Here is a 25,337-nt window from a genome sequence, read left to right as displayed (position 1 = left end):
CATGTCGGAGAGTGTTTTGCCTATGTTCTCCTCTAGGAGTTTTATAGTTTCTGGTCTTACATTTAGATCTTTAATCCATTTTGAGTTTATTTTTGTGTATGGTGTTAGAAAGTGTTCTAGTTTCATTCTTTTACAAGTGGTTGACCAGTTTTCCCAGCACCATTTGTTAAAGAGGTTGTCTTTTTTCCATTGTATATCCTTGCCTCCTTTGTCAAAGATAAGGTGTCCATAGGTACGTGGATTTATCTCTGGGCTTTCTATTCTGTTTCATTGATCTATATCTCTGTCTTTGTGCCAGTACCATCCTGTCTTGATGACTGTGGCTTTGTAGTAGAGCCTGAAGTCAGGCAGGTTGATTCCTCCAGTTCCTTTCTTCTTCCTCAAGATTGCTTTGGCTATTCGAGGTTTTTTGTTTTTCCATACAAACTGTGAAATTATTTGTTCTAGTTCTGTGAAAAACACCGTTGGTAGCTTGATAGGGATTGCATTGAATCTACAGATTGCTTTGGGTAGTATAGTCATCAAAATATATAAATATTTTAAAATTTTTCTTATAGTCTACAAATAAAACTAAAACAGATACCATCTAACCATAACTATGCTATTAAATTCTAATCTCTAAAATAATTTTTACCAGGTCCAAAAACAACAAGAGATTAAGTCTACTAGAAAAGATTTATTTTGATGACAGATTATTCTGTTTGTTTCAACTTATATCCTTCAACTCACGTCGTTCTCACTTCCAGTCCACATTAAATAGCTATTTAAACTGCCAAATATTTTAAGATCTATAGATGGTTGGCTCAATAAACTCATCTCAGCATATTTCTATTGTATCATAAAAATTCCAAAAGTCAACTAAAATAAAAATTGTTAAGTACAGGAAAACTGACTACATTTCATCTCAAGTATACACAAGTAAGAAATTAAGATGACTTTCCCCTTTCATTTGTGGGGAAGATGAATTAAGAAATTAAGTTTTATTATGCCTAATTAATCTATTGCTTATACTGCTCTGACACATATCTTCTCTCTCCAAACTTCATTCCATTCCAAGTTTCAGTTTCTGGATTTTATCATTTATGACAGCTTACAACTCCCAGTGTTGCTTCAAGAGTGCTCAAATTGGGGAAGCAATTCTGGAATTAGATTAGAAAGCTCAGTTTTCTAAAATCAAACTGCAGCAAAACTTAATATCCCATAATAAAGCCTATATTCTTCCTTCTATGGAGTTAACAGTAATATATTTCACAATATACAAGAGCTTTAAACAATTCACAGACATTATCTTGTTAATCTTCACCAATTTCTAAAAGCATCAGATACCCTGGAAGCCTTCAATCCTTTTTAGCTTCTTCTAGTAGTTTCTTAAAAAGATTACAATGTTATATGATGTACTACTAAATAAGAAACCTGTAAGATACAAACTACACCTTAATAATTTAAGAAGGCAACTCAAATGTATTAGCAGAGGGCTACCCTTTCCTTCTAGAAGATTCTAACTGTAAGCAATGGCTTCAATTAGTACAAAGAGGGGCTTCATGGTCCTTTCTCTTACATGGTGAAACAAATGCAATAAAGCTTCCATCTCTCTAAAGGGAAAGAACCACGCATTGAGCCTACCTTATTTGTACAAACCACATCTCAAGGTAATTATTAATAAATAGTTGATAAAAGAAAGGCATTCTTTATAAAACACTCCAACTAATAAATTCCAAGGTAATAAGAATTAGAGTATCACCATTTTGCAACTCCATAATAAAATGAAGATAAATTAGCAGACACCAAAACAAGGTCCAAGGAACCCCTGTGGGTCCCCAAAACCCTTTCAGAGAATCTGCAGAATCAAAAATATTCTACAATAACTGTTGTTGTTGTTCAGTTGTTAAGGTGTGTCCCACTCTTTGTGACCCCATGGACTAGAGCATGCCAGGCTTCCCTGTTTTTCACAATTTCCCAGAGTTGGCTCAAACTCACGTCCACTGAGTCAGTGATGCTCTCTAACCATCTCGTCCTCTGCCGACCTCTTCTCCTTTTGCCTTCAATCTTTGTCAACATCAGAGTCTTTCCAATGAGTCAGCTCTTCACATTAAGTGGCCGAAGTAGTGTAGGTTCAGCATCAGTCCTTCCAATGAATATTCAGTGCTGATCTCCTTTAGGATTGACTGATTTGATCTCATTGCAGACAGAGGCCTCTCCAGTCTTCTCCAGAACCACAATTCGAAAACATTAACTCTTCGGCACTCAGCCTTCTTTATGGTTCAACTCTCACATCCATACATGACTACTAGAAAAATGACAGCTTTAGACTATATTATTACAATGATACTAAGTATTATTACAATGATACTAAGATGTTACTCATCCCCCCCCACACACACACACACACTCTCATGAGTGTACATGAAGTTTCTAGAGATTAAATGATAAGTAATATCATGACAGACTAAAGAATAAAGCAGATATGAGAATCCAGCTGTCTTCTTTTAAGCCAGACAATAAAGAGATTTACAAATATGTAAAATAAGACCATTCTTCTCACTAAGTTTCTGTTTCGGAAAATAGTTTTCAGAAAAATGTTTATTTAAACATACAGTGAGTTTATTATTGTTATTTTTAAAGAAGTAACAGACATTTCTAAATTTTTTTAGCTTTTTTCCTAATAAGGTAAACACCAATAGATATAATAACATTTACAATAAACGAATGTCCTTAGGGTTTTTAATAATTTTTAAGAATATAAAAATTCAGTGAAAAAGCTGGCTTAAAACTTCACATTCCAAAAATGAAGATCATGGCATACAATCCCATCACTTCAAGTCAAATACAAGGGGAAAAAATGGAAACAGTGAGAGACTTTATTTTCTTGGGTTCCAAAATCACTGTGGATGATGACTGCAGCCATGAAATTAAAAGACACTTGCACCTTGGAAAAAAAGCTGTGACAAACCTAGACAGTGTATTAAAAAGCAGAGACATAACTTGCCCACAAAGGTCCGTCTCATCAAAGCTGTGGCTTTTGCAGTAGTCGTGTATGGATGTGAGAGTTGGACTATAAAGAAAGTTGACCATCAAAGAATTGATGCTTTTGAACTGTTGTGTTGGACAAGACTCTTGAAAGCCCCGAGGACATCAAGGAGATCCAACCAGTCAATTCTAAAGGAAACCAACCCTGAATATTGACTGAAAGGATTGATACTAAATCTGAAGCTCCGATAAATACTTTGGCCACCTGAGCAAAGAGTCAACTCACTGGAAAAGACCCTGATGCTGGGAAAGATTGAGGCCAGGAGTACAAAGGGGCAACAGAGGATGATATGGTTGGATGGCATCACTGACTCAATGGACATGAGTTTGAGCAAGCTCCAGGAGACAGTGAAGGACAGGGAAGCCTGGCTGCAGTCCATGGGGTCGCAAAGAGTCGGACACAACTGAATGACTGAACAACAACAAAGAATATAAAGGTATCCTGAAACTAAAAAGCTTGGGGAACAGATGATCTAGGGAATTCATCAATACCTGCTAACATCACAGAAAAAGAGTTGACCAGGGTTTTAATCCTCCTGGGAATACAAAGTACTACCTATTAAGTATTCTTGAGAAAATAATACTGAACATGAATCTGATCAAACATCTAGTTGAAATCAAAATCTACGTGTTTACAGGAAATACAAATTAAGAGGATTGTATTAAACACCACCATGTGGATGCAGTCAGCACAGGACAATCAGCTTTAATCAAACAATAAACTGCAAAAGAATAAAAGAGGAAGAATGTGAAGATTAAAAGAAATTTAAGAGGCACAACAACCAATTGCATTGAACTACAGATCTTATTTGGGAAAAATGTAAAAAACATGCATGAGATAATCATGGAAATCTGAACACTGGATATTTGATACTAAGGAATTATTATTTATACATAATAGTGGTATTGTGGTTATTATTAAAGAACTCTTATCTTTATAAATTTATACTGTTTACAATGAAATGGCATGATTCTACAATTGCCTCAAAATAATGGGAACTGGGGGAAATAGATGAAATAAGATTGCCCAAAGTTGAAAATTATTGACCTGGGTATTATATTTACACACAGGGTACATACTTATAACCAGTATTTCTTCCCATTAAGCTGCCTGTAATCCTGAACATTATGTCTTTGGTTATTCCAGCATCTTATTTCTGAACTCTTCACCTCCAAGAGTATCAAACAAAACGCAAAAACAAAACAACACCTGGTAAGAACGAAGGTTATAGACAGGACAAATGAAAAGAGAAGGATCAGGACAGCACGCAGGGACTTCTCACTAGAAGGATACTGTCTCACAGACAAACACCAACATGCTTACACACACATGTTTCTAATTGTGTGCTATGGCCAAGGCCCTGAAATGAAGAAAAGGTCAAACCGAGCCATAGAATGGAAGGAATGGGCGCACGCTAAAAATTCACTCCTGTCCTTTTCTATTTCAGATATGGACTTTGATGAGTCTCCTTTACATTTTGCTCTCAAAGTCTTCAGTCCTAGAGGTGCTGAAAGACTAGTCCTAAAAGTTATTGGCTTGAGCTATATATAAGATTCCCCATCCAATGGAGGCTACATAAAGATCAAGGATATAAGACCAGTAATATTACACTGAGGGTTTCCTGCACTGATTTTAACAGAATTTTAAGTAACTTGCAGAACAGATTTATGAATCACACAAACCTCAAAACTTTCTCCACATGACAAGAGTAAGCCATACCATAGCCTAGGGTCATGTCTATTCTTCCAGTATCATCCAGGTTTCAAATACTTTGCCTTGTCATCAGGTCATATATCGTTATTATTGGTTTGAGAAATACAGTCATCATAACCATAGAACTAAGGAACATATTTAAATAGCATCTCCCCATCCAATAATCACCCCAAATTAGGCTTCATTTGCAAGCCCTCCAAAAGAAGCAACTCTAACAATTATCTTGATAATCTATTGTTACTTGAACTCTCAAATGCTCTTTAAAAAAAAAAATTAGGTAATAAATGGAAAACTACAATGAAACTGTTGAATAACTTCAGTTCAGGCGCTCAGTCGTGTCCGACTCTTTGTGACGCCATGGGCTGCAGCATGTCAGGCTTTCCTGTCCATCGCCAACTCCCAGAGTTTACTCAAACTCATCTCCATTGAGTCAGTGATGCCATCCAACCACCTCATCCTCTGTTGTCTCTTTCTCCTCCTGCCTTCAATCTTTCCCAGCATCAGGGTCTTTTGAAATGAGTCAGTTCTTCGCATCAGGTGGTCAAAGTATTGGAGTTTCAGCTTCAGCATCAGTCCTTCCAGTGAACACTCAGGACTGATCTCCTTGAAGATGGACTGGTTGATCTCCTTGCAGTCCAAGGGACTCTCAAAAGTCTTCTCCAACACCACAGTTCAAAAGCATCAATTCTGCCATTTTACGTTCGAGCCCAAGGCAATTCTAGAGGTTGTCCAGAATTAACGCTTCTTGTCCTAGTGTAATTATTGAAAGAGCCCCCTTTCAAGGTCAGAAGTGTTCCTGGTGGGGAACAAATCATACATTCTCTCCCTAGTTCTTCTCATTTGGGTTACAGACAGGGATGGGGGAAGGGAGGACGCAAACAGGCAAGGGGCGTTCTCTCTAATGGGTCTCTTGCTCAACTTCCGGTGGCATTTTGAATCTACAGACCCGTGGGGGCACCTACGATTGCATCTTTGCTGTTTTAACAACAACTGTGCTAATCGAAGTGGTTAAAGGCTTGTTTTTGAACTTCTCTCAATAAACTCTGAGAAAGGAACAGTGCTTCCTGAAACCATCAAGAAAGAAAATGTCGGTGACATTGCATACAGATGTAGGTGATATTAAAATAGAAGTCTTCTGTGAAAGGACACCCAAAACATGTGAAAATTTCTTGGCTCTTTGTGCCAGTAATTACTACAATGGCTGCATATTTCATAGAAATATCAAGGGTTTCATGGTTCAAACAGGAGATCCAACAGGTACCGGAAGGGGAGGTAACAGTATCTGGGGCAAGAAGTTTGGAGACGAATATAGTGAATATCTTAAGCACAATGTTAGAGGTGTTGTATCTACGGCTAATAATGGCCCAAATACTAATGGCTCTCAGTTTTTCATCACCTATGGGAAGCAGCCACATCTGGACATGAAATACACAGTATTTGGCAAGGTGATAAATGGTCTGGAGACTCTAGATGAACTGGAGAAATTACCCGTAAATGAGAAGACATATCGACCTCTTAACGATGTACACATTAAGGACGTAACTATTCATGCCAACCCATTTGCTCAGTAGCTATAATAGACCTGGACAAATACTTGGCAAACTATTCAAGGAACACACCTATTATGGTTCACTCAGTTTTAATTATGTCAAAGATTGCAGCTTGTTTACAACTAAGATCTTCTGTGAGGTGCTGGTACCAAGAGGGGCCAAGCAGTGTTTAGTCCTATTTTTAGAGCATATTCTATGACTATTATCTAATGCATTTCTTTAATTAAAAAAAAAAAAAACCTGTTTAAAAAAAAAGCATCAATTCTTCGGTGCTCAGCTTTCTTTATAGTCCAACTCTCACATCCATACATGACCACTGGAAAAACCATAGCCTTGACTAGATGGACCTTTGTTGACAAAGTAATGTCTCTGTTTTTTAATATGCTGTCTAGGTTGGTCTTAACTTTCCTTCCAAGGAGTGAGCATCTTTTAATTTCATTGCTGCAGTCACCATCTGCAGTGACTTGGGAGCTCAAAAAAATAAAGTCAGTCACTGTTTCTCCATCTATTTGCCATGAAGTGATGGGACCAGAAGCCATGATCTTAGTTTTCTGAAGGCTGAGCTTTAAGCCAACTTTTTCACTCTCCTCTTTCACTTTCATCAAGAGGCGCTTTAGTTCTTGTACACTTTCTGCCATAAGAGTGGTGTCATCTGCATATCTGAGGTGATTGATATTTCTCCCAGCAATCTTGATTCCAGCTTGTGCTTCCGCCAGCCCAGCGTTTCTCATCATGTACTCTGCATATAAGTTAAATAAGCAGGGTGACAATATACAGCCTTGATGTACTCCTTTTCCTATTTGGAACCAGTCTGTTGTTCCATGTCCAGTTCTAACTGTTGCTTCCTGACCCGCATACAGGTTTCTCAAGAGGCAGGTCAGGTGGTCTGGTATTCCCATCTCTTTCAGAATTTCCCACCACAGTTTACTGTGATCTACACAGTCAAAGGCTTTGGCATAGTCAATAAAGCAGAAATAGATGTTTTTCTGGAACTCTCTTGCTTTTTCGATGATCCAGCGGATGTTGGCAACTTGATTTCTGGTTCCTCTGCCTTTTCTAAAACCATCTTGAACATCTGGAAGTTCATGGTTCATGTATTGCTGAAGCCTGGCTTGGAGAATTTTGAGCATTACTTTACTAGCGTGTGAGATGAGTGCAATTGTGCGATAGTTTCAGCATTCTTTGGCATTGCCTTTCTTTGGGACTGGAATGAAAACTGACCTTTTCCAGTCCTGTGGTCACTGCTGAGTTTTCCAAATTTGCTGGCATATTGAGTGCAGCACTTTCACAGCATCATCTTTTAGGATTTGGAATAGCTCAACTGGAATTCCATCACATCCACTAGCTTTGTTAGTAGTGATGTTTCCTAAGGCCCACTTGACTTCACATTCCAGGATGTCTGGCTCTAGGTGAGTGATCACACCATCGTGATTATCTGGGTCGTGAAGATCTTTTTTGTACAGTTCTTCTGTATGTTCTTGCCATGCCTTCTTAATACCTTCTGCTTCAGTTAGGTCCATACCATTTTTGTTCTTTATTGAGCCCATCTTTGCATGAAATGTTCCCTTGGTATCTCTAATTTTCTTGAAGAGATCTCTAGTCTTTCCCACTCTATTGTTTTCCTGACCTGCTGTTTTCTTGACTGAAAGAAGGCTTTCTTATCTCTCCTTGCTATTCTTTGGAACTCTGCATTCAAATCGGTATATCTTTCCTTTTCTCCTTTGCTTTTCGCTTCTCTTCTGTTCACAGGTATTTGTAAGGCCTCCTCAGACAGCCATTTTGCCTTTTTGCATTTCTTTTTCTTGGGGATGGCTTGATCCCTGTCTCCTGTACAATGTCTCAAACCTCCGTCCATAGTTTATAAGGCTCTCTATCACATCTAGTCCCTTAAATCTATTTCTCATTTCCACTGTATAATCATTAAGGGATTTTATTTAGGTCATACCTGAATGATCTAGTGCTTTTCCCCACTTTCTTCAATTTAAGTCTGAATTTGGCAATAAGGAGTTCATGATCTGAGTCACAGTCAGCTCCCAGTCTTGTTTTTGCTGACTGTATAGAGCTTCTTCATCTTCGGCTGCAAAGAATATAATCAATCTGATTTCAGTGTTGACCATCTGGTGATGTCCATGTGTAGAGTCTTCTCTTTTGTTGTTGGAAGAGGGTGTTTGCTATGACCAGTGTGTTCTCTTGGCAAAACTATTAGCCTTTGCCCTACTTCTGTACTCCAAGGCCAAATTTTCCTGTTACTCCAGGTGTTTCTTGACTTCCTACTTTTGCATTCCAGTCCCCTCTAATGAAAAGGATATCTTTTTTGGGTGCGAGTTCTAAAAGGTCTTGTAGGTCTTCATAGAACTGTTCAACTTCAGCTTCTTCAGCATTACTGGTAGGGGCACAGACTTGGATTACCATGATATTGAATGGCTTGCCTTGTAAATCAACAGAGATCATTCGGTCATTTTTGAGATTGCATCCAAGTACTGCATTTCAGACTCTTTTGTTGACTATGAGGGCTACTCCATTTCTTCTAAGGGATTCTTGCCCACAGAAGTAGATATAATGGTCATCTGAGTTAAGTTCACCCATTCCAGTCCATTTTAGTTCTTTGATTCCTAAAATGTCAACGTTCACTCTTGCCATCTCCTGTTTGGCCACTTCCAATTTGCCTTGATTCATGGACCTAACATTCCAGGTTCCTATGCAGTATTGCTCTTTACAGCATCAGACCCTGCATTATCACCAGTCACATCCACAACTGGGTGTTGTTTTTGCTTTGGCTCCATCTCTTCATTTTTTTCTAGAATTATTTCTCCACTGACCTCCAGTAGCATATTGGGCATCTACCGACCTGGTGAGTTCATCTTTCAGTGTCCTATCTTTTTGCCTTTTCACACTGTTTATGGGGTTCTCAAGGCAAGAATACTGAAGTGATTTGTCATTCCTTTCTCCAGTGGACTACATTTTGTATAACTTATTCCTTAAATACCAGTTATTCTTTGCTTTTAATGGATTACCTTTCTAAAAAAAGAATGCCAGTATTTTTAACCCACGGATCATAAAAAGCTAAAGATAGGTGTTTGTTTTAAACAAGAAAGAAATAAAAGTTGTTAATCATACTGCTTCATTCTTTGCACTAAAGCAAATTTGTTATTATTTTCCCCTATTTTAACAAAGTAAACAGTTTTAACAACAACTTTTTAAAAGCTTCCATATTTGATAGTATGTAACCAAAGTCTAAAAGAAAGATGCATGGAAACTTAATAAATTACAAAGAGATTTTACTATTTTTAAAACTATTCTCAAAGATTACCAGGCAATCAGGTAATTTAAACTTAAAAAAATGAAACTATCATCCCAGTTAATGTAGTAAGAAAAGGAAGTGAAATGTATACAGATTGGGAAGGAAGAAATAATACTGTTCACAGATGACATGATCACCTATGTATAAAAACTGAAAGATGAAAGAATCGTCAAAAAATCTCTAGAACTAATGATCAATTACAGCAAGGCTGCAGAATATATGCTTATTATTTTCAAAATCAATAATTTTCCTATATACCAGCAATGAACAAGTGGAATTTGAAATTAAAAACAAAATATATTTACATTAGCTCTCCCTAAAATGAAATATTTAGGTAAATTTAATGAAATACGTGCAACAGCTATATGAGGAAAACGATTCTGATGAAACGATACCAGAAGAACTAAATACAGACATTCTGTGTTCACGGTCAGAAAAATCCAACACTGTCAAGATTTCAGTTCTTTCCAACCTGATCTATGGATTCACCGAGAGCACAATCAAAAGGCCAGCAAGTGATTTTCATAGGTATTGACAAACTGATTCTCAAGTTTATATAGAGAGGCCAAAGACCCAGAGTAGTCAACACAATATTGAAGAAGATCAAAGCTGGAGAACTGACACAATACAACTTCAAGACTCAGTATAAAGCGATAATAATCAAGACACTGTGGCACTGGTGAAAGAACAGGCCAACAGGAGAAATGAAACAGAGAGCCCAGAAACAGATCCGCATAAATACAGTTAACTGACAAAGGAGTTAAGATTAAATGGTCTGGAACAACTGGACATCCACGTGCAAAAGAAAGAATCAAGATTCAGACCTATACCATTCATAAAAATTAACTCAAAATGGATCACAAATCTAAACGCAAAGCTTAAAATTATAAAGCACATAGAAGACAACTCACATAGAAGAAAATCTAGATGACCTTGGGTCTGGCAATGATCTGTTTTTTTAATTTAATTTTTAAAATTATTTTTGGCTGCAGTGGATCTTAATTGCAGTGCTTGGGCTTTTTCTCTCTAGTTGCAGTGGGTGGGGCCTTCTCTAGCCGTGGCAACTGGGCTTAGTTGACCACAGGCACATGCGATCTTAGCTTCCCGACCAGGGATCAAACCTGGGTCCCCTGTAGTGGAAGCACAGATTCTTAACCACTGAACCACCAGGAAGTCCCTGGCGATGATGTTTTAGATACAACACCAGAGGTACAATCTATGAAGAGAAATAATTGATGAACTAGACATTAAAATTAAAACTTTCTGCTCTGCAAAAGACACTGTCAAGAGGACAAGAAGACAAATCACAATTTGAGAGAAAACAGTTAGAAAAGACACATCTTAGGACTTCCCTGGCAGTCTAGTGGTTAAGACTTCCATGCTTCCACTGAAGGGAGCACAGGTTCCATCTCTGGTAGGGAACTAAGATCCCGCATGCCTTGCATGCCATGTGGCATGGCCAAAAAAAGACAAGTCTGAAAAAGGACTGTTATCCTAAATATACAAAGAACTCTAAAGCTCAGCAAAATAAACAAGTCAATTTAAAAATGGGCGGAAAAAAAAAAAAAAAAAATGGGCCAAAGACCTGTTAACAGACACTTCATCAGAAAGATACACAGATGGCAAACAAGCATATAAAAAGATGCTCCACATTATGAGTCATCAGGGAAATGTAAATTAAAACAAGGTACCATCACGTATGTATTAGAATGGCCAAAATCAGGAACAGTAACAACCCCAAATGCTGTTGAAGATACAGAGCAACAGAAACTTATTCATTGCTGATGGAAATAATACAGCCACTGTTAAAGATAAACGTTTGACAGTTTCTTAAAAAGCTAAACATAGTCTTACCATATAATTTATCGATCATGCTTCTTGGTATTTATCCAAAGAAGCTGAAAACTATGTCCACACAAAACCCTGTACATGGATGTTTATAACAGCTTTATTCATAACTGCCAAAACGCGGAAGCAACCAAGATATCTTTCAGTAGATGAATGGATAAATAAACCAGACAATGGACTATGATTCAGTGCTAAAAAAGATATAGGCTATCAAGTCATGAAAAGATATGGAAGAAACTTAAATGCATATTACTAAGCAAAAGAAGCCAATATGAAAAGACTACCTACTATATGATGTACTAAAAGGCAAACTATGGAGACAGGAGTAAGATCAGTGTTTGCCAGGGGTTAGGAGCAGATCTGCATAGGCAGAGCACAGATGATTTTTAGGGCAGTGGAACTACTCTGTACAGTACTATGTCGGTAGATATATATCTTTATACACTTGTCCAAACCCACAGAACTTACAACACCAAGAGTGAACCAGGATGTAAACCATGGACTTAGGGTGTCTGTGTAGGTTCATCAGCTCTTACAAATATATTGCTCTGGTAGGGAATGTTGATAATGGGGAAAGCTCTGCACATGGAGGGGGAGGAGATATGTGGGCAATCTCCACAATTCACACTCAAGTTTATTGTGACCCTAAGACCGCTCTTAAAAATAGACTATTGAAAAACAACAACAAATGAAACTATCAAATCTGTCCCTAGATTTGTTTTATTTTGATAAAACTAAATGGGCAAAATATTTTATCATTATCATGCCCATCTTATGTGATACTACTACAATTTTTTTTTTCCTGAACAAAAAATTCCAATCAGTAACAATGAAACTCTTCATAGAAAAATTAGTGGGTTATAAAATGCTAAAAATATCTTTAACGCAGTTTCATTCTAAAAAATTCCACTTGACATTAAAAAAAAAAGGTTTCCTGAGACACAAATGATGCAAAGGGAATAATTTACAAAATTGCAAAATAACAGCAATTACTGTAACTGACTCTTATGCCCACAAATTTCTTGGCAGGTATTTTCTAGTATTTGTTATCCTCAACTATTCACTGGAATGGGTAGCATTACCTACTGTAGTTCACAATAAAAAAGGGCTATCACCAACTGAACTCCAATTTCAAGTCAACTTCAAGATTTTGCGATTTTTAGAGGAAGAATCCAGGAGGAAGTATAATTTATAAATGAAATCATTTATTCAGAAATATCTACCTCATTCTCAATAAAGTCTTAATTATTCATTAGGAAGCAATGAGCTAAGAGTTGAGGACATTAAAATAAATGGCATATCAATGAAAGGTAAGGTTTAAAAAGGAAAACACCACATTCAAATACTTATTTCAGAACCAGGTATAGCTGAAAGCTGCTTTCTTTCTGCTCTGCTATTCTCTTTGCTAACTTGCTGTTGCTGCTGCGGCACTGGGCCCTCACTGCAGTGGCAGGCCCCTCTGTCGCGGTGAAGGGCCCCTCACTGCAGTGGCAGGCCCCTCTGTCCCGGTGAAGGGCCCCTCACTGCAGTGGCAGGCCTCTCTGTCGCGGTGAAGGGCCCCTCACTGCAGCGGCAGGCCCCTCTGTCCCGGTGAAGGGCCCCTCACTGCAGCAGTGCGGCATGTGGGCTCAGCAGCCGTGGTGCACAAGCTTAACCGCTCTATGACACGGAGAACTTTCCCCAACCAGGGATCAGACCCGCGTCCCCTGAACTGGCAGGCAGATTCTTATCCACTGCACCATCAGGGAAGTCCTTTTAATCTTGGATTCAACAAAATGAAAATTTGAGGGATGTAATTAAAGTCCCTTTCTCTAATCATTTTACCACCTAAAATATTCCACCAAACTCAAGACTGAATCTCTTCTCTGGGAGAAGAATGTTGGATACATTTCATAAGCTGGAAACACAGGCCTTGTTGTTCAATCTCTCAGTCGTGTCCGACTCTGCAACCCCATGGACTGCAGCACGCCAGGCCTCCGTGTCCTTCACCGTCTCCCAGAATTTGCTCAAACTCATGTCCATTGAGTTGGTGATGCCATCCAACCATCTCATCCTCTGTTGTTTCCTTCTCCTCTGCCTTCAAGCTTTGCCAGCATTAGAGTCTTTTCAAATGAGTCAGTTCTTTGCATCAGATGGCCAAAGGATTGGAGCTTCAGCTTCACATCAGCCTTTCCAGTGAATATTCACGGTTCATTTCCTTTAGGATTGACTGGTTGGATCTCTTTGCAGTCCAAGAATCTTAAGAGTCTTCTCCAACACCACAGTTCAAAAGCATCAATTCTTCGATGCTCAGCGTTCTTTATGGTCTAACTCTCATATCCACACATGATTACTGGAAAAACCATAGCTTTGACTAGATGGACTTGTGTCGGCAAAGTGATGTCTCTGCTTTTTAATATGCTGTCTAAGTTGGTCAAAGCTTTATCTTCCAAGGAGCAAGTGCCTTTTAATTTCATGGCTGCAGTCACCGTCTGCAGTGATTTTGGAGCCCAATAAATAAAGTCTCTATTTCCATTTTTTCCCCATCTATTTGCCATGAAGTGATGGGACTGGATGCCATGATCTTAGTTTTCTGAATGTTGAGTTTTAAGCCAGCTTTTCACTCTCCTCTTTCACCTTCATCATGAGGTTCTTTAACTCCTCTTCCCTTTCTGCAAGAGTGGTGTTATCTGCATATTTGAGGTTACTGATATCTCTCTCAGCAATCTTGATTCCAACTAGTGCTGGAATTAACTTGGTCTTCAATTCTATATACTGAAGGTGGAAGTAACTTTCTTTTTTTGGAAGTAACTTTCTTAATTCAAATATATTGTCATCTAGAAATCAAGTCAGGCAGAAAGAAGCACTTAAGCTCTAGACTGTTTACCCTTCTGACACTTCATTGAATAAGTAAGAAAAATGAGCATCCCTTTCTGAGGATCTTTGGAAAGTCAAAGATTTCGACAGACTGTGAAAATATAGGTTTAGATATTTGGTGAAAAACCACATAAAAAGTTACAAATGTGGACTAGAAAGCAAAAGCAATGTGATTAATATTTTAACAAACATATTCTAATTGACACGATCAAATAAGCAATAGGAAAAAAAAATAAGCAATAGGACCTTCTCAAGGCTTTATATACAACTTATGAAGTTGCACGCATTTTATGAAAATACCATCATTAACCAAAATATTTTTAGCGCTCCTCTTTTGGAATTCCCACCAGAGCTTTAGCATATTCTTTCTGAAAAACTGTTCGTCTGATTAACATTGATTCATCACTTTGTTTATGCTGTAACTCTGTACTGGTAACAACTGTTTGGCATCTGAGGGTAGATAGACTCTTTGAAGGTTACTATCCCAGATCATCGTGAGGTAACTTAGGCGACTAGGTTCATTAATATAATTATTATGATTTTAAAAAATGAAATGTTAGAACCTTAAATGCATGTTGCTAAAATCAAAGAAGCCAGTCTGAAAAGGCTGCATAACAGGATTCCAATCTTAGGACATTTAGATTAGGCAAAACTATAGGGAAAGTGGGTAGATCAGTGGTTGCCAGGGAAGAGGAGGAGGTGAAGCATAGGGAAGTTTTTTAGGGCAGTAAACTATTCCCCATGATACTGCAATGGTAGATACACGATATTACACATTCAACTATCTATCTATATATATAAAAGCTGCATAACAAAGACTGAACAGTATGGTATGTACATTTTTAAAGATACAATGGTAAGAAACTATAGTATTCCTATAGTGTACTCACAACTTTTACATGCACTAAGAAACCAAAAAATTCATGTGATTTGCTTCACTGCAATGTTTATTATGGTGAACTAGAACAAAATCTGAAGTATGCCTGTAATTTAAAAAGAAGTATTACTATGAACAAACTTCAGTGCCTCAGAGGATCTGCAGAGTAGAGCTGCGAAGGTGACACCCGAGCACCAACTGTAGTATCTGCACCCTTCTGCTGTGTGTCTGAAAGCTGAGACACATTTTCCAACATAAACCCTTTATCCCAGGAATTCCCTGGTAGTCCAATGGTTAGAACTCAGTGCTCTTGCTGCCGGGTCCTGGGTTCTAATGCTGGCTGGAGAACTAAGATACTGCAAGCTGCATGGCATAGCCGATAAACAAACAAACAAAGCCTCTATCCCAAGGGCTGCTAATTCCCACCTTCCTGCCACAGCCCACTCTGACCTCTCTCAGTCTGAAACATGATTCTCCTTTTCATCTGCCCATTTCTAATCAGTCCTTCAAGATCAATGCAAACCTCATACACCCCCGATGAAATTTCCTGGACTATTCAGTCCTCTTTGGGAACTCTCACTTCTCTATACTAACAGGATGGCACAATATTCAACACCTTATTATACACTTTTTAAATGTTTCAAAATTATCTCATATAACCTTATTCCTCCATATTAGATTTCAAATTCTCAAGAAAAAAAACAGAATTAAGAGTTTGTCCAAATCCTAGCAATGCTAAGAACAGAACAGATATAGCAACACAAATGCCCAAAGGCCAAGTTCAGTGTCTAACAATCTGTACTAAGAAGGAAGTGAAATGTGTTGCAGCTTTACTAGAACATTAAATTATGAAATATTCTGCAGCCACTAAGAATCACAACACAGTTACACATTCACTGACATATAAAGATGATCTAAGAGAGGCTTCGGAGCAACTAAGCCCAGTGGACCACAACTACGGAGCCTGTGCTCCAGAGCCCACGTGCCACACCTACTAAAGCCTCGGTGCCCAGAGCCCATGCTCTGCAACAGGAGAAGCAACCGCGGTGAGAAGCCAGCACACCATATGAAGAGTAGCCTGTACTCAACACAACTAGAGAGAAACCTCCACAGCAACAAAGATCCAGCACAGCCAAAAATAAATTAAATTAAAAAGAAGAAAAAATATATTGATAAGAAAAAGGTTATAATATTGTACAATGACTAAATTTCTGGATTTCGATGTCTATTTTAGGTGTATGTCCAAAAATATCCTCAGGAATTGTATATTAAAACTATAAATAGCTATCATTGGATAGTGGAAATTATATTTATAAAACCAAAAAATATGCAGCAGTTAACATCTTTGCTTTCAAAAAAAAGCTTAAAAGGGAATAATAATATTTATGATATCAAGTTTAAAGAACAGTTGTAAAAATGTATATAGTGTATAATCCCAAATAATAAAAATTAAAAAAAATGAAAAAATAAAATAAAATAAAATAAAAATGAAAGAATATATGTCAAATTGATAATAGTAATCTATAGCTGATGCTTTGCACAATCCTGTTTTGGCTGTTTAATTTCAAATTGTATACAATAAAAAGATATTATCTTTAAATTATCAAATATAAATACTCCTAAAATGTGATTTAGAGAAGCACTTCCTCAAAGTAAGAGAAGGCAGAAGGAAAGGAGAAAGGGAACATCTGTAGAGCTGAGAGAATAATAAGCAGTAAAGAGACAAAGTGATACCCATCCTTTAGCACCTGTATTCCAAGCATCTATATCCCAAGATGAACTAAAAAAGAATCTGGGAATGGAAATTAACACCTGCTTTTACAAGAAATGCAAGGAAAAATCTAAACCAAGGGACAGTATTAAGCTATGAACGTCCTATAATTACACTCAGAACAGACTCCGACAATTTAATGTCACCAGAGCATCCATCTTCACTCCATCCTGTTCCCCAAAGGCATCCCCAAATCTATTTTCAGTACAGAATTATTTTTGTAATAAAGAGTCACTTGGTATAACTTTGCTTAGAGCCTATCCTCTCATTTTTTTAAACCCATGTGAAAATATGGATTTAATTATTCTATTATATGCATATTATTTTTATAGGATTTTATATTGTTTACCATGCTTGAATAGGTACCTGTCTCTGAACAAGAAAACTCCCTTAATAACTGCAAATTAGGCAGGCAAAACTTATTCCAGAAGCTGTCAGACTTATTGTATAAATAGATATGGACAAAGGAAGGAAATGCCCAGCCAACAATACTAACAAAGAATAGCAGAATAAAGTCTGAATTCCCTGGCGTGACATTCAGATCTATCACAATTGGTCCATATCATTCTTACTGAGTGTTCTCCATTCACTTCCAACCGTGAATTCGCTGCACATCAAAATCTCCTCAATTAGAACATATCCCTCCCTCTTTCCAGCAATGACAACCAACGCGTGAGCACGGGCACCTAAACCAACGTGGCGTCACATCCAAGTTTGCAGTGTAACCTTTGGGCAAGTCACAACTTCTCTGAGGCTGAACTTCCTCATTTCGTAAAATGAGGAAAAAAAATTTTTTTTCTTTTTAAAAAATCTATGTTGTGAGCCAATGCGAAGATGAGGAAATAATGCATAGAAAGCCCCCAGCACAGTGTTGGGCACACAGTTCGCACACAATATAACGCTATTTTCTCCTGGTTCTGGGCCCTCCTTTATCCAGAATGTTAGTGTGTCCCCTCTGCACTTAGGAAGTCTTTATTAGTTAAGTCACAGGGCTTAATACCATATACCTGGTGGCTCCCTTTTCTGAGCTAGTTCAGTAGTTTGTTGTTTTCTCCATCATAGTTTTTATAACATCAAATTTATAATTATCTGCTACGGACTGAGTGAGTATACTTCCCCAACATCCCTATGTGGGTGGGGATCATCAACTCCAATGTGATTTTAGAAGATGGGGCCTTGGGGAGGAGATTAGGTCACAAGGCTAGAGTCCTCATGGATGGGATTAGTGTTCTGATAAAAGAGACCCCAGAGCTCTCTCATTCCCTTCCACCGTTGAGGACAAGTGAACTAGAAAGCAGGCTCTCACCAAACACAGATTCTACTGCAGTCTTGATTTTGGACTCACAGCCTCCACAACTGTGAGAAGTAATCTTCTGTTGTCTATAAACCACCCAGTCTATGATACTCTTGTGATAGCTGCCTAAACTAAGACAGTATTTTTTTTAATCCCTGAGAGAAGTTCCTTAAAGACAGGTGATAATGGATAACATGACTCACTGTATCAGCTAGCGCTGTGCCTCAGGCACAGAGAAGGCTGGCCAAAGTTTTTAAGTAAACCAACTGAAAAAGAATCTACCAAAAGTGCTGCAGCCCCCAAGGGAAAGGAGTGACAATGGCAAATGCTAAAGAAAGGTCAGGTGCATGAAAATAGAAAAGAAGTGGTCACGTTTCGCAATTATGAGACTACAAGCAAACCTGGCAAAACGGATTTTTAAAAAGTAGTGAGACTGAGCAGTTAAATGGGAGTTGGCAGGTGAAAACAATGCCTTTAAGTTAAGCAATTAAGGAAGGAAAAGTAAGCTGAAGGTGAAGGAGAATTAAGGGAACATTCCTTAATGGCAAGATGAGAGAGAGAGGTTGAGTATTTAAGAAGGAATAAAATCAGCAAGATTCTGAATAGTAATCAGGATAGAGCTGAAGGGCAGGTAGGAGACAGCAACACTCAGCTGGAGTTAAGACTGAGGCTGACAGACAACTTCAGTTTTAGTAGTCTGGGAATACCAATTAATACTTTTTTGTATGGAACAGATGATCTCTAAAGACTTTTCCAGTTCAAAACACCCAGTTATGTAATTTTCAAATGCCAATAAAAAACCTCTAAAATCCATCCACTGTTTTCCTTTTCTACTATCTCTGTCCTAGCAATCAGTATCAGTATAAACTCTTAAACAAGCATTTTCAGTTCTAGATCTTTCTCTACCTCATTACTTGGACTTTACATATTAGATTATCGGATTCATGGTTATGCATAGAAGATACGCACTTCCCAAGTGGTGCAGTGGTAAAGAAACTGCCTGCCAATGCAGGAGATGCAAGAGACATGGGTTTGATCCCTGGGTCAAGAAGATCTCTTGAAGGAGGAAATAGCGATCCACTCCAGTAGTCTTACCTAGAAAGTTCCATGGACAGAGGAGCCTGGCAGGCTACAGTCCATGGGGTTGCAAAGAGTCAGACACTGAGCTCACATACACACACACACACATATAGATATAGACAGACACACAGATGATGTACATTTATGGGCATACACACCCACACACCCACATACTGTGACACTTGCTTAGAAAATTCAATTTGCGCACACACACATCCCACATACTTGCTTAGAAAAATTCAATTTGCTCCTAAGCAACTAATATGTTACGGAGCAAGTTGAGCATAACCCAAATTTCAAATTTGCTTCTGTGCAACTGCAAGAAACACCAGGCAGGCAGAGAAAACACAACTCAGCTGCAAAGAAACTCACAAAATACACACACCACAAACTTTTACCACGCAGCTAAGTTCACTGCATGTGTTATGAGCCACACTCATCCGAATCTGGTGTTACACTTTCAATCCAGCTTCAGATGACCCTTCTTCCATCACTTCACAAATCGCAACCCTTTTGAGACCCACTTCTGTAAGCAAACTTCAGCGTGTTTACAAAGTCGTGTCATATTAATTCAAGTACTTTTATATTTCTTAACCATTTAACATGTATAAAATTGCACTAGTCCTTACAAGGTTTCTGTCTTTTCACATGTCACTGACAGTTTTTGAGTGTTATTCCCCTAAACTCCATCTTTCCATATACCCTGTGGTCTTTAATCATGATTTCTGCATACCATGTTGAATTTTATGAACTTAAAGGCTGAGTTACAGCTTACACGCGCTTGTAATTACTACAGTTCCACTCAATTTCCCACCAAAATCAAAGGCAATAGAGGAGATTAAAAAAAAACCTCTGAGCATCTTTCACAATTATCTAAAGGTGCCCATACCTATAAGATGCTTTGAATGACCCAAACACTTTTCTTGAATGGTTCAGGAGACACAATATATGAAAAGAAATAAATAGCTGTTTAACAGTAGGGTATTTTCCCAATAAAGCAATGCTTAAATATTTTAATATCAAATAACACAAACATATTCATTCCTAAAGGCAGAAGTATATTGGTGGTTGTCTGAGGCTGGAGAGAGGGTAGAATGGAGAGTTATTGTTTAACAAGTATACAATGAATAACTCTTTATACAATGAAAGAGTTACGGGGATAGCTAGTGGTAAATTCTGCACAACAATCTGAATGTATTTAATAGTTAATAGCACTGATTAAAAATGATTTAAGATCTTATGTATGGTTCAGTTCAGTCGCTCAGTCGTGTCTGACTCTTTGCAACTCCATGAATCGCAGCATGCGAGGCCTCCCTGTCCATCACCAACTCCCAGAGTTTACTCAAACTCATGTCCATCGAGTCAGTGATGCCATTCGTCCATCTCATCCTCTGTTGTCCCCTTCTCCTCCTGCCCCCAATCCCTCCCAGCATCAGGGTCTTTTCCAATGAGTCAGCTCTTCCCGCGAGGTGGCCAAAGTACTGGAGTTTCAGCTTCAGCATCAGTCCTTCCAATGAACACCCAGGACTGATCTCCTTTAGAATGGACTGGTTGGATCTCCTTGCAGTCCAAGGGACTCTCAAGAGTCTTCTCCAACATCACAGTTCAAAAGCATCAATTTTTTCGGCACTCAGCTTTCTTCACAGTCCAACTCTCACACCCATACATGACTACTGGAAAAACCATAGCCTTGACCAGGCGGACCTTTGTTGGCAAAGAAATGTCTCTGCTTTTTAATATGCTATCTAGGTTGGTCATAACTTTCCTTCCAAGGAGTAAGTGTCTTTTAATTTCATGGCTGCAATCACCACCTGCAGTGATTTTGGAGCCCAAAAAAATAAAGTGTGACACTGTTTCCCCATCTATTTCCCATGAAGTGATGGGACCAGATGCCATGATCTTAGTTTTCTGAATGTTGAGTTTAAAGCCAACTCTTTCACTCTCCTCTTTCACTTTCATCAAGAGGCTCTTTAGTTCTTCTTCACTCTCTGCCATAAGGGTGGTGTCATCTGCATTATCTGAGGTGATTGATATTTCTCCTGGCAATCTTGATTGCAGCTTGTGCTTCTTCCAGCCCGGTGTTTCTCATGATGTACTCTGCATATAAGTTAAATAAGCAGGGTGACAATATACAGCCTTGACGTACTCCTTTTCCTATTTGGAACCAGTCTGTTGTTCCATGTCCAGTTCTAACTGTTGCTTCCTGACCTACATACAGGTTTCTCAACAGGTGGGTCATTACCACAATTTTTAAAAAAATCCATCCTTATTTTTGAAGAGAAACACCATAAAAATACTCATAATGAAAGACTAAATATAGGGATTGGGGGCAGGAGGAGAAGGGGACAACAGAGGATGAGATGGACGAATGGCATCACTGACTCGATGGACATGAGTTTGAGTAAACTCCGGGAGTCGGTGATGGACAGGGAGGCCTCGAATGCTGCGATTCATGGAGTCGCAAAGACTAAATATACAAAATATACAAAGACTAAATATATACAAATCTGTATAGTGCGGCTCCATTTTTTATGGAGACAAAAGATTAGAAACAATTAATATGTATAAGATAAGAGAAGATAGGTTTCACTATCTTTTTTTGTATTTACACAGGAGAACTACAATGAACACATTACTTTTTTAACACAGTTTTTACCAGCAGGAGAAAAAAAAATAAGTTTATACAAATTTGGTTTGGATCAACTTTTGCTTGCATTACAGAATATCAAGAAGTCTTTCAAGAATTCAAGACTTAATGCAGCTTCTCTATGTCAGCTAAAATATTTTTTAATCATATTCCTCAAGCACCATCTTCTGAATGTTAATTTTGCTCTTCATAACTCAGATTTCCATTCTTTTTAAATACTACTAAAAATATACTGCAAAGAATTCCAAAAGAAATAGAAAAATCATTTCATACTTTATACAACCTGAAAATTTCTCAAATAAATAAGATTAAGTGGTTCACTTATATGCCCACAGATTAGCTGAATATTAAAAGGTATCTTTTAAAGTTAATTTTATTACAAAACTTGTTTTCAACTGTATTTCAAACTGACATTTTATTCTTATTTATCTTATTCAGTCAGTCTCTTACAGTTTAAAAAAAAAGAAGTCTGCAAACACAATTTAGCTGTCACATAACTGTAATCTACAACAGAAGTCCTCTCCTACCTGCTCATTTCAGCAAAACTCTAAAAAATATGTACTTTCAGAATACAACAGCCCTTTTCCTTTAAATTCAACTTATAAAATAAATAAAACTATTATTGAAAAACACTGTAACCTATACAACTCTGGTGAAGGAAATGTCTGAAGACTATCACGGAATAAAAGTTTATTAACCAATTCACATGCTAAGTTTCTAACTCACTAGAGATGTTTTTACCCTTTAAGTAAATAATTTTACTGTTTTCAAAAGCTAAATGTTCTTCTGACTTCATTCTGACCCAGAGCTGGGTATATTTGTGAGCAACCTAGTAGAACGTAACACATGGCTGATGCTCACCTTTAACACCAGTCTGCAAGCAGCTATAAACAAAAACGCACGTGACTTACACTGAAAGCGCCTCAGCAATAAGCGAATATGCTAAGAACCAACTGGCTAGTTACGGATGCCAACAGGTCAAATAAGTACGAGTAGTAAACAAAAGGGAAAGACTTCACTTGAGAATATTTTAATAAGATGGACAAAACCTGTTTCAAGGGTTTGAACTAATTATTAAACATTTACAAACATACACTTTCCCTTAAAGAATATAAAAAAGAAAAATGAGCGAACGTAAAGTTCAAATTACACATTAAGTATTAGAGGTTTTTTCTGTAGGCGAGGCTTCTTCAAGAAGCCAGGCAGACACAACATTTTGTACTAAATATATGATGTAACATAAATGTTTAAGATACTTTGAATTTCCAAGTATCTCAAGTTGCATCTGTTAAAATATCTATAAAGTTCTTAATTAAGTGGAAAAAGTAAGAATGTTTAACATCCCAGTAAGAAATTTCCATTAGACATCAATAACCAGTTATCAATGTATTATACCTATATAATAACTATAATTTATCATTAAATCATTCTTAAACATTTTCAGAATTATCTCACAGGACTACTAAATGAATTAATAAAATAATCACTATCAATTTCATTTCACAGATCAGTAAGCCAGTATAGGGCATTTAAGTCAGTTCTTCTTGAACTTCAGTATGTACAAGAATCACGTGAGCATATGTTAAAATGAAGTCTCAGGTAACTCTTCCCTGAGGTAGATCCCAGAAATCTGCATTTTAAATAAATAACATAGGTGATAATGGTACAGATACTCCCACCCACAGCCACATCTTTTGGGACCCTGACTTAAGTAATAAGTGACTAAGTTTAATCGCCTAAAACTCCATGTTTACTCTGAATCAAAGTTCCCAAATGTTTAGATGGCAGAGCTTTGCAGATCTCCATGAAAGATATGTAAAATTTTAAACAAGTTGAAAATACTACCTTCAGTTAAATTACGTACCTCTTATACTAAATTCTAGTAAAAACAAGTGGTAGTAGAGGTCTAAGTTTTAAGAAACTAAAAACAGAAGATTCTACCATTTCATTTTCTCTGTGAAATACAGGGAAAGCAGATAGTATATTAATTTAATGGCTTCTCCTGGTTTGAATACTGTTGCACTTTACTGAGTAGGGAGCTAAAATTTACCACAAATACCACAGGTTCTATGAACATAATAAAAAAATTAAGATGAAAATGTAAAAGCACTCAGAGCACAACTTTGGGAACACACTAAAACCACTGGTGCACACTTTAAAAAGGTGAATTTTATGATATGTAAATTATACCTCACTTTTTGAAAAGAAAACAAGTGTTGGAAAATTTCAAACTCTTTAATATTTCCAGTAATTTTAAACTTCTAAGATATCAGCATTACTATTAAAGAGCATAATTATTTTCTGACCCATATCACATGCACTGTAAACCAGTGTAGAGATAATGAAGAGCATTTGTAAGGCCACTAGCTTGACAAAAATTTTAAATAAGAATTTTAATGCCACTGTTTATGTATTTATTTGCTCTTGAATTTTTCCAATAAAGTCCCACTTTATATGTCTTTTTTAACATGGTCATTTTCAAATTCTACAGTAATTTATTAGCTTCTTATAAAATAATCTTTGTATTTCTTAAACTGGGTATATACTTATACAACACACTGAAATATAATAAAATGGTTCTTAAGAACCAGGCTTTGAAGACAGATTATCTCTGCTTTTTCCCTCAGGCAAGTAACCGGCCCTTTCTATCCCATTTTCCCATAGGATGTAGTAAGAATTAAAAGCACCAGTATATGTAAGGCACTTATATCAGTGCCTGGGTGCTTAATAAACATACCATATGCATCATCTGCTTTAATTACATAATTATTATTTTTATGGAAAAAGGTCTCTCAGCTTAGAAAACTCACTAAAAATTCTGATAATATTAAAATTTCGATTTATCAATGAGTTCAAACATTTAGAAAGACTTGGACTAAAATCTTATTAAGAAATCTCAGTATTTACGCTGTATCTACTCTATTCACTAGTCCAATTTTCTCCAACTCTGAATCACTATTAGTCCTTTCCCTGACTCATCACATTGAAAGGTAGACAGTCTAGAATATAATGGGCATACCAAAAGGCATTTCTTAAGCTACCTGGATTTACAAGACTTACAAAGTGGAACTTGTCCTATATAATGGTCAATAAATATGCTGAATAATTGCGACTTAAATTGTGTTCACTTAGAAGAGTTTCTATGTATCAAATGTTCCTTCAAACTATGGAGTAGGTATTATAACCCCATCTTGACTGAAAAACAAGGTATTACTTAAGAAAAATCAAAGATCCACACTTTCTGACTGCTAGCCAAAAGCAGACTTGTATTTTGCTGATGATTCAGTGTTCAAAATTTTGCTAAGCAAACTACAGACTACAGGGTTAGAAACAAACTCTTGAGCCTACAAATTTGACCTTAATTTCTTCTCC

The 25,337-nt window shown here is 37.3% G+C and overlaps 2 protein-coding genes across 2 annotated transcripts in view; one reads left to right on the top strand and one right to left on the bottom strand.

Moving 5' to 3' along the window:
* Window positions 1–25,337, bottom strand: part of PAWR (pro-apoptotic WT1 regulator) — a 117,022-nt gene that overhangs the window by 86,874 nt on the left and 4,811 nt on the right. The gene's annotated exons all lie outside the window — the stretch shown is intronic.
* On the top strand, window positions 5,450–6,534 carry LOC122427058 (peptidyl-prolyl cis-trans isomerase-like 3). The gene is made up of 2 exons (XM_043446226.1): window positions 5,450–5,524; window positions 5,686–6,534. The coding sequence occupies exon 2, from the start codon at window positions 5,827–5,829 to the stop codon at window positions 6,310–6,312; it is 486 nt and encodes a 161-aa protein (XP_043302161.1). The 5' UTR covers window positions 5,450–5,524; window positions 5,686–5,826; the 3' UTR covers window positions 6,313–6,534.

The sequence above is a fragment of the Cervus canadensis genome, chromosome 25 (assembly GCF_019320065.1).
Source record: "Cervus canadensis isolate Bull #8, Minnesota chromosome 25, ASM1932006v1, whole genome shotgun sequence".
NCBI lineage: Eukaryota > Metazoa > Chordata > Mammalia > Artiodactyla > Cervidae > Cervus > Cervus canadensis.
This window is presented reverse-complemented; position numbering and strand designations above follow the sequence as displayed.

Coding starts and splice junctions, on each gene's coding strand:
- LOC122427058 (XM_043446226.1), top strand. CDS start 5,827: ATGTCGGTGACATTGCATACAGATGTAGGTGATATTAAAATAGAAGTC.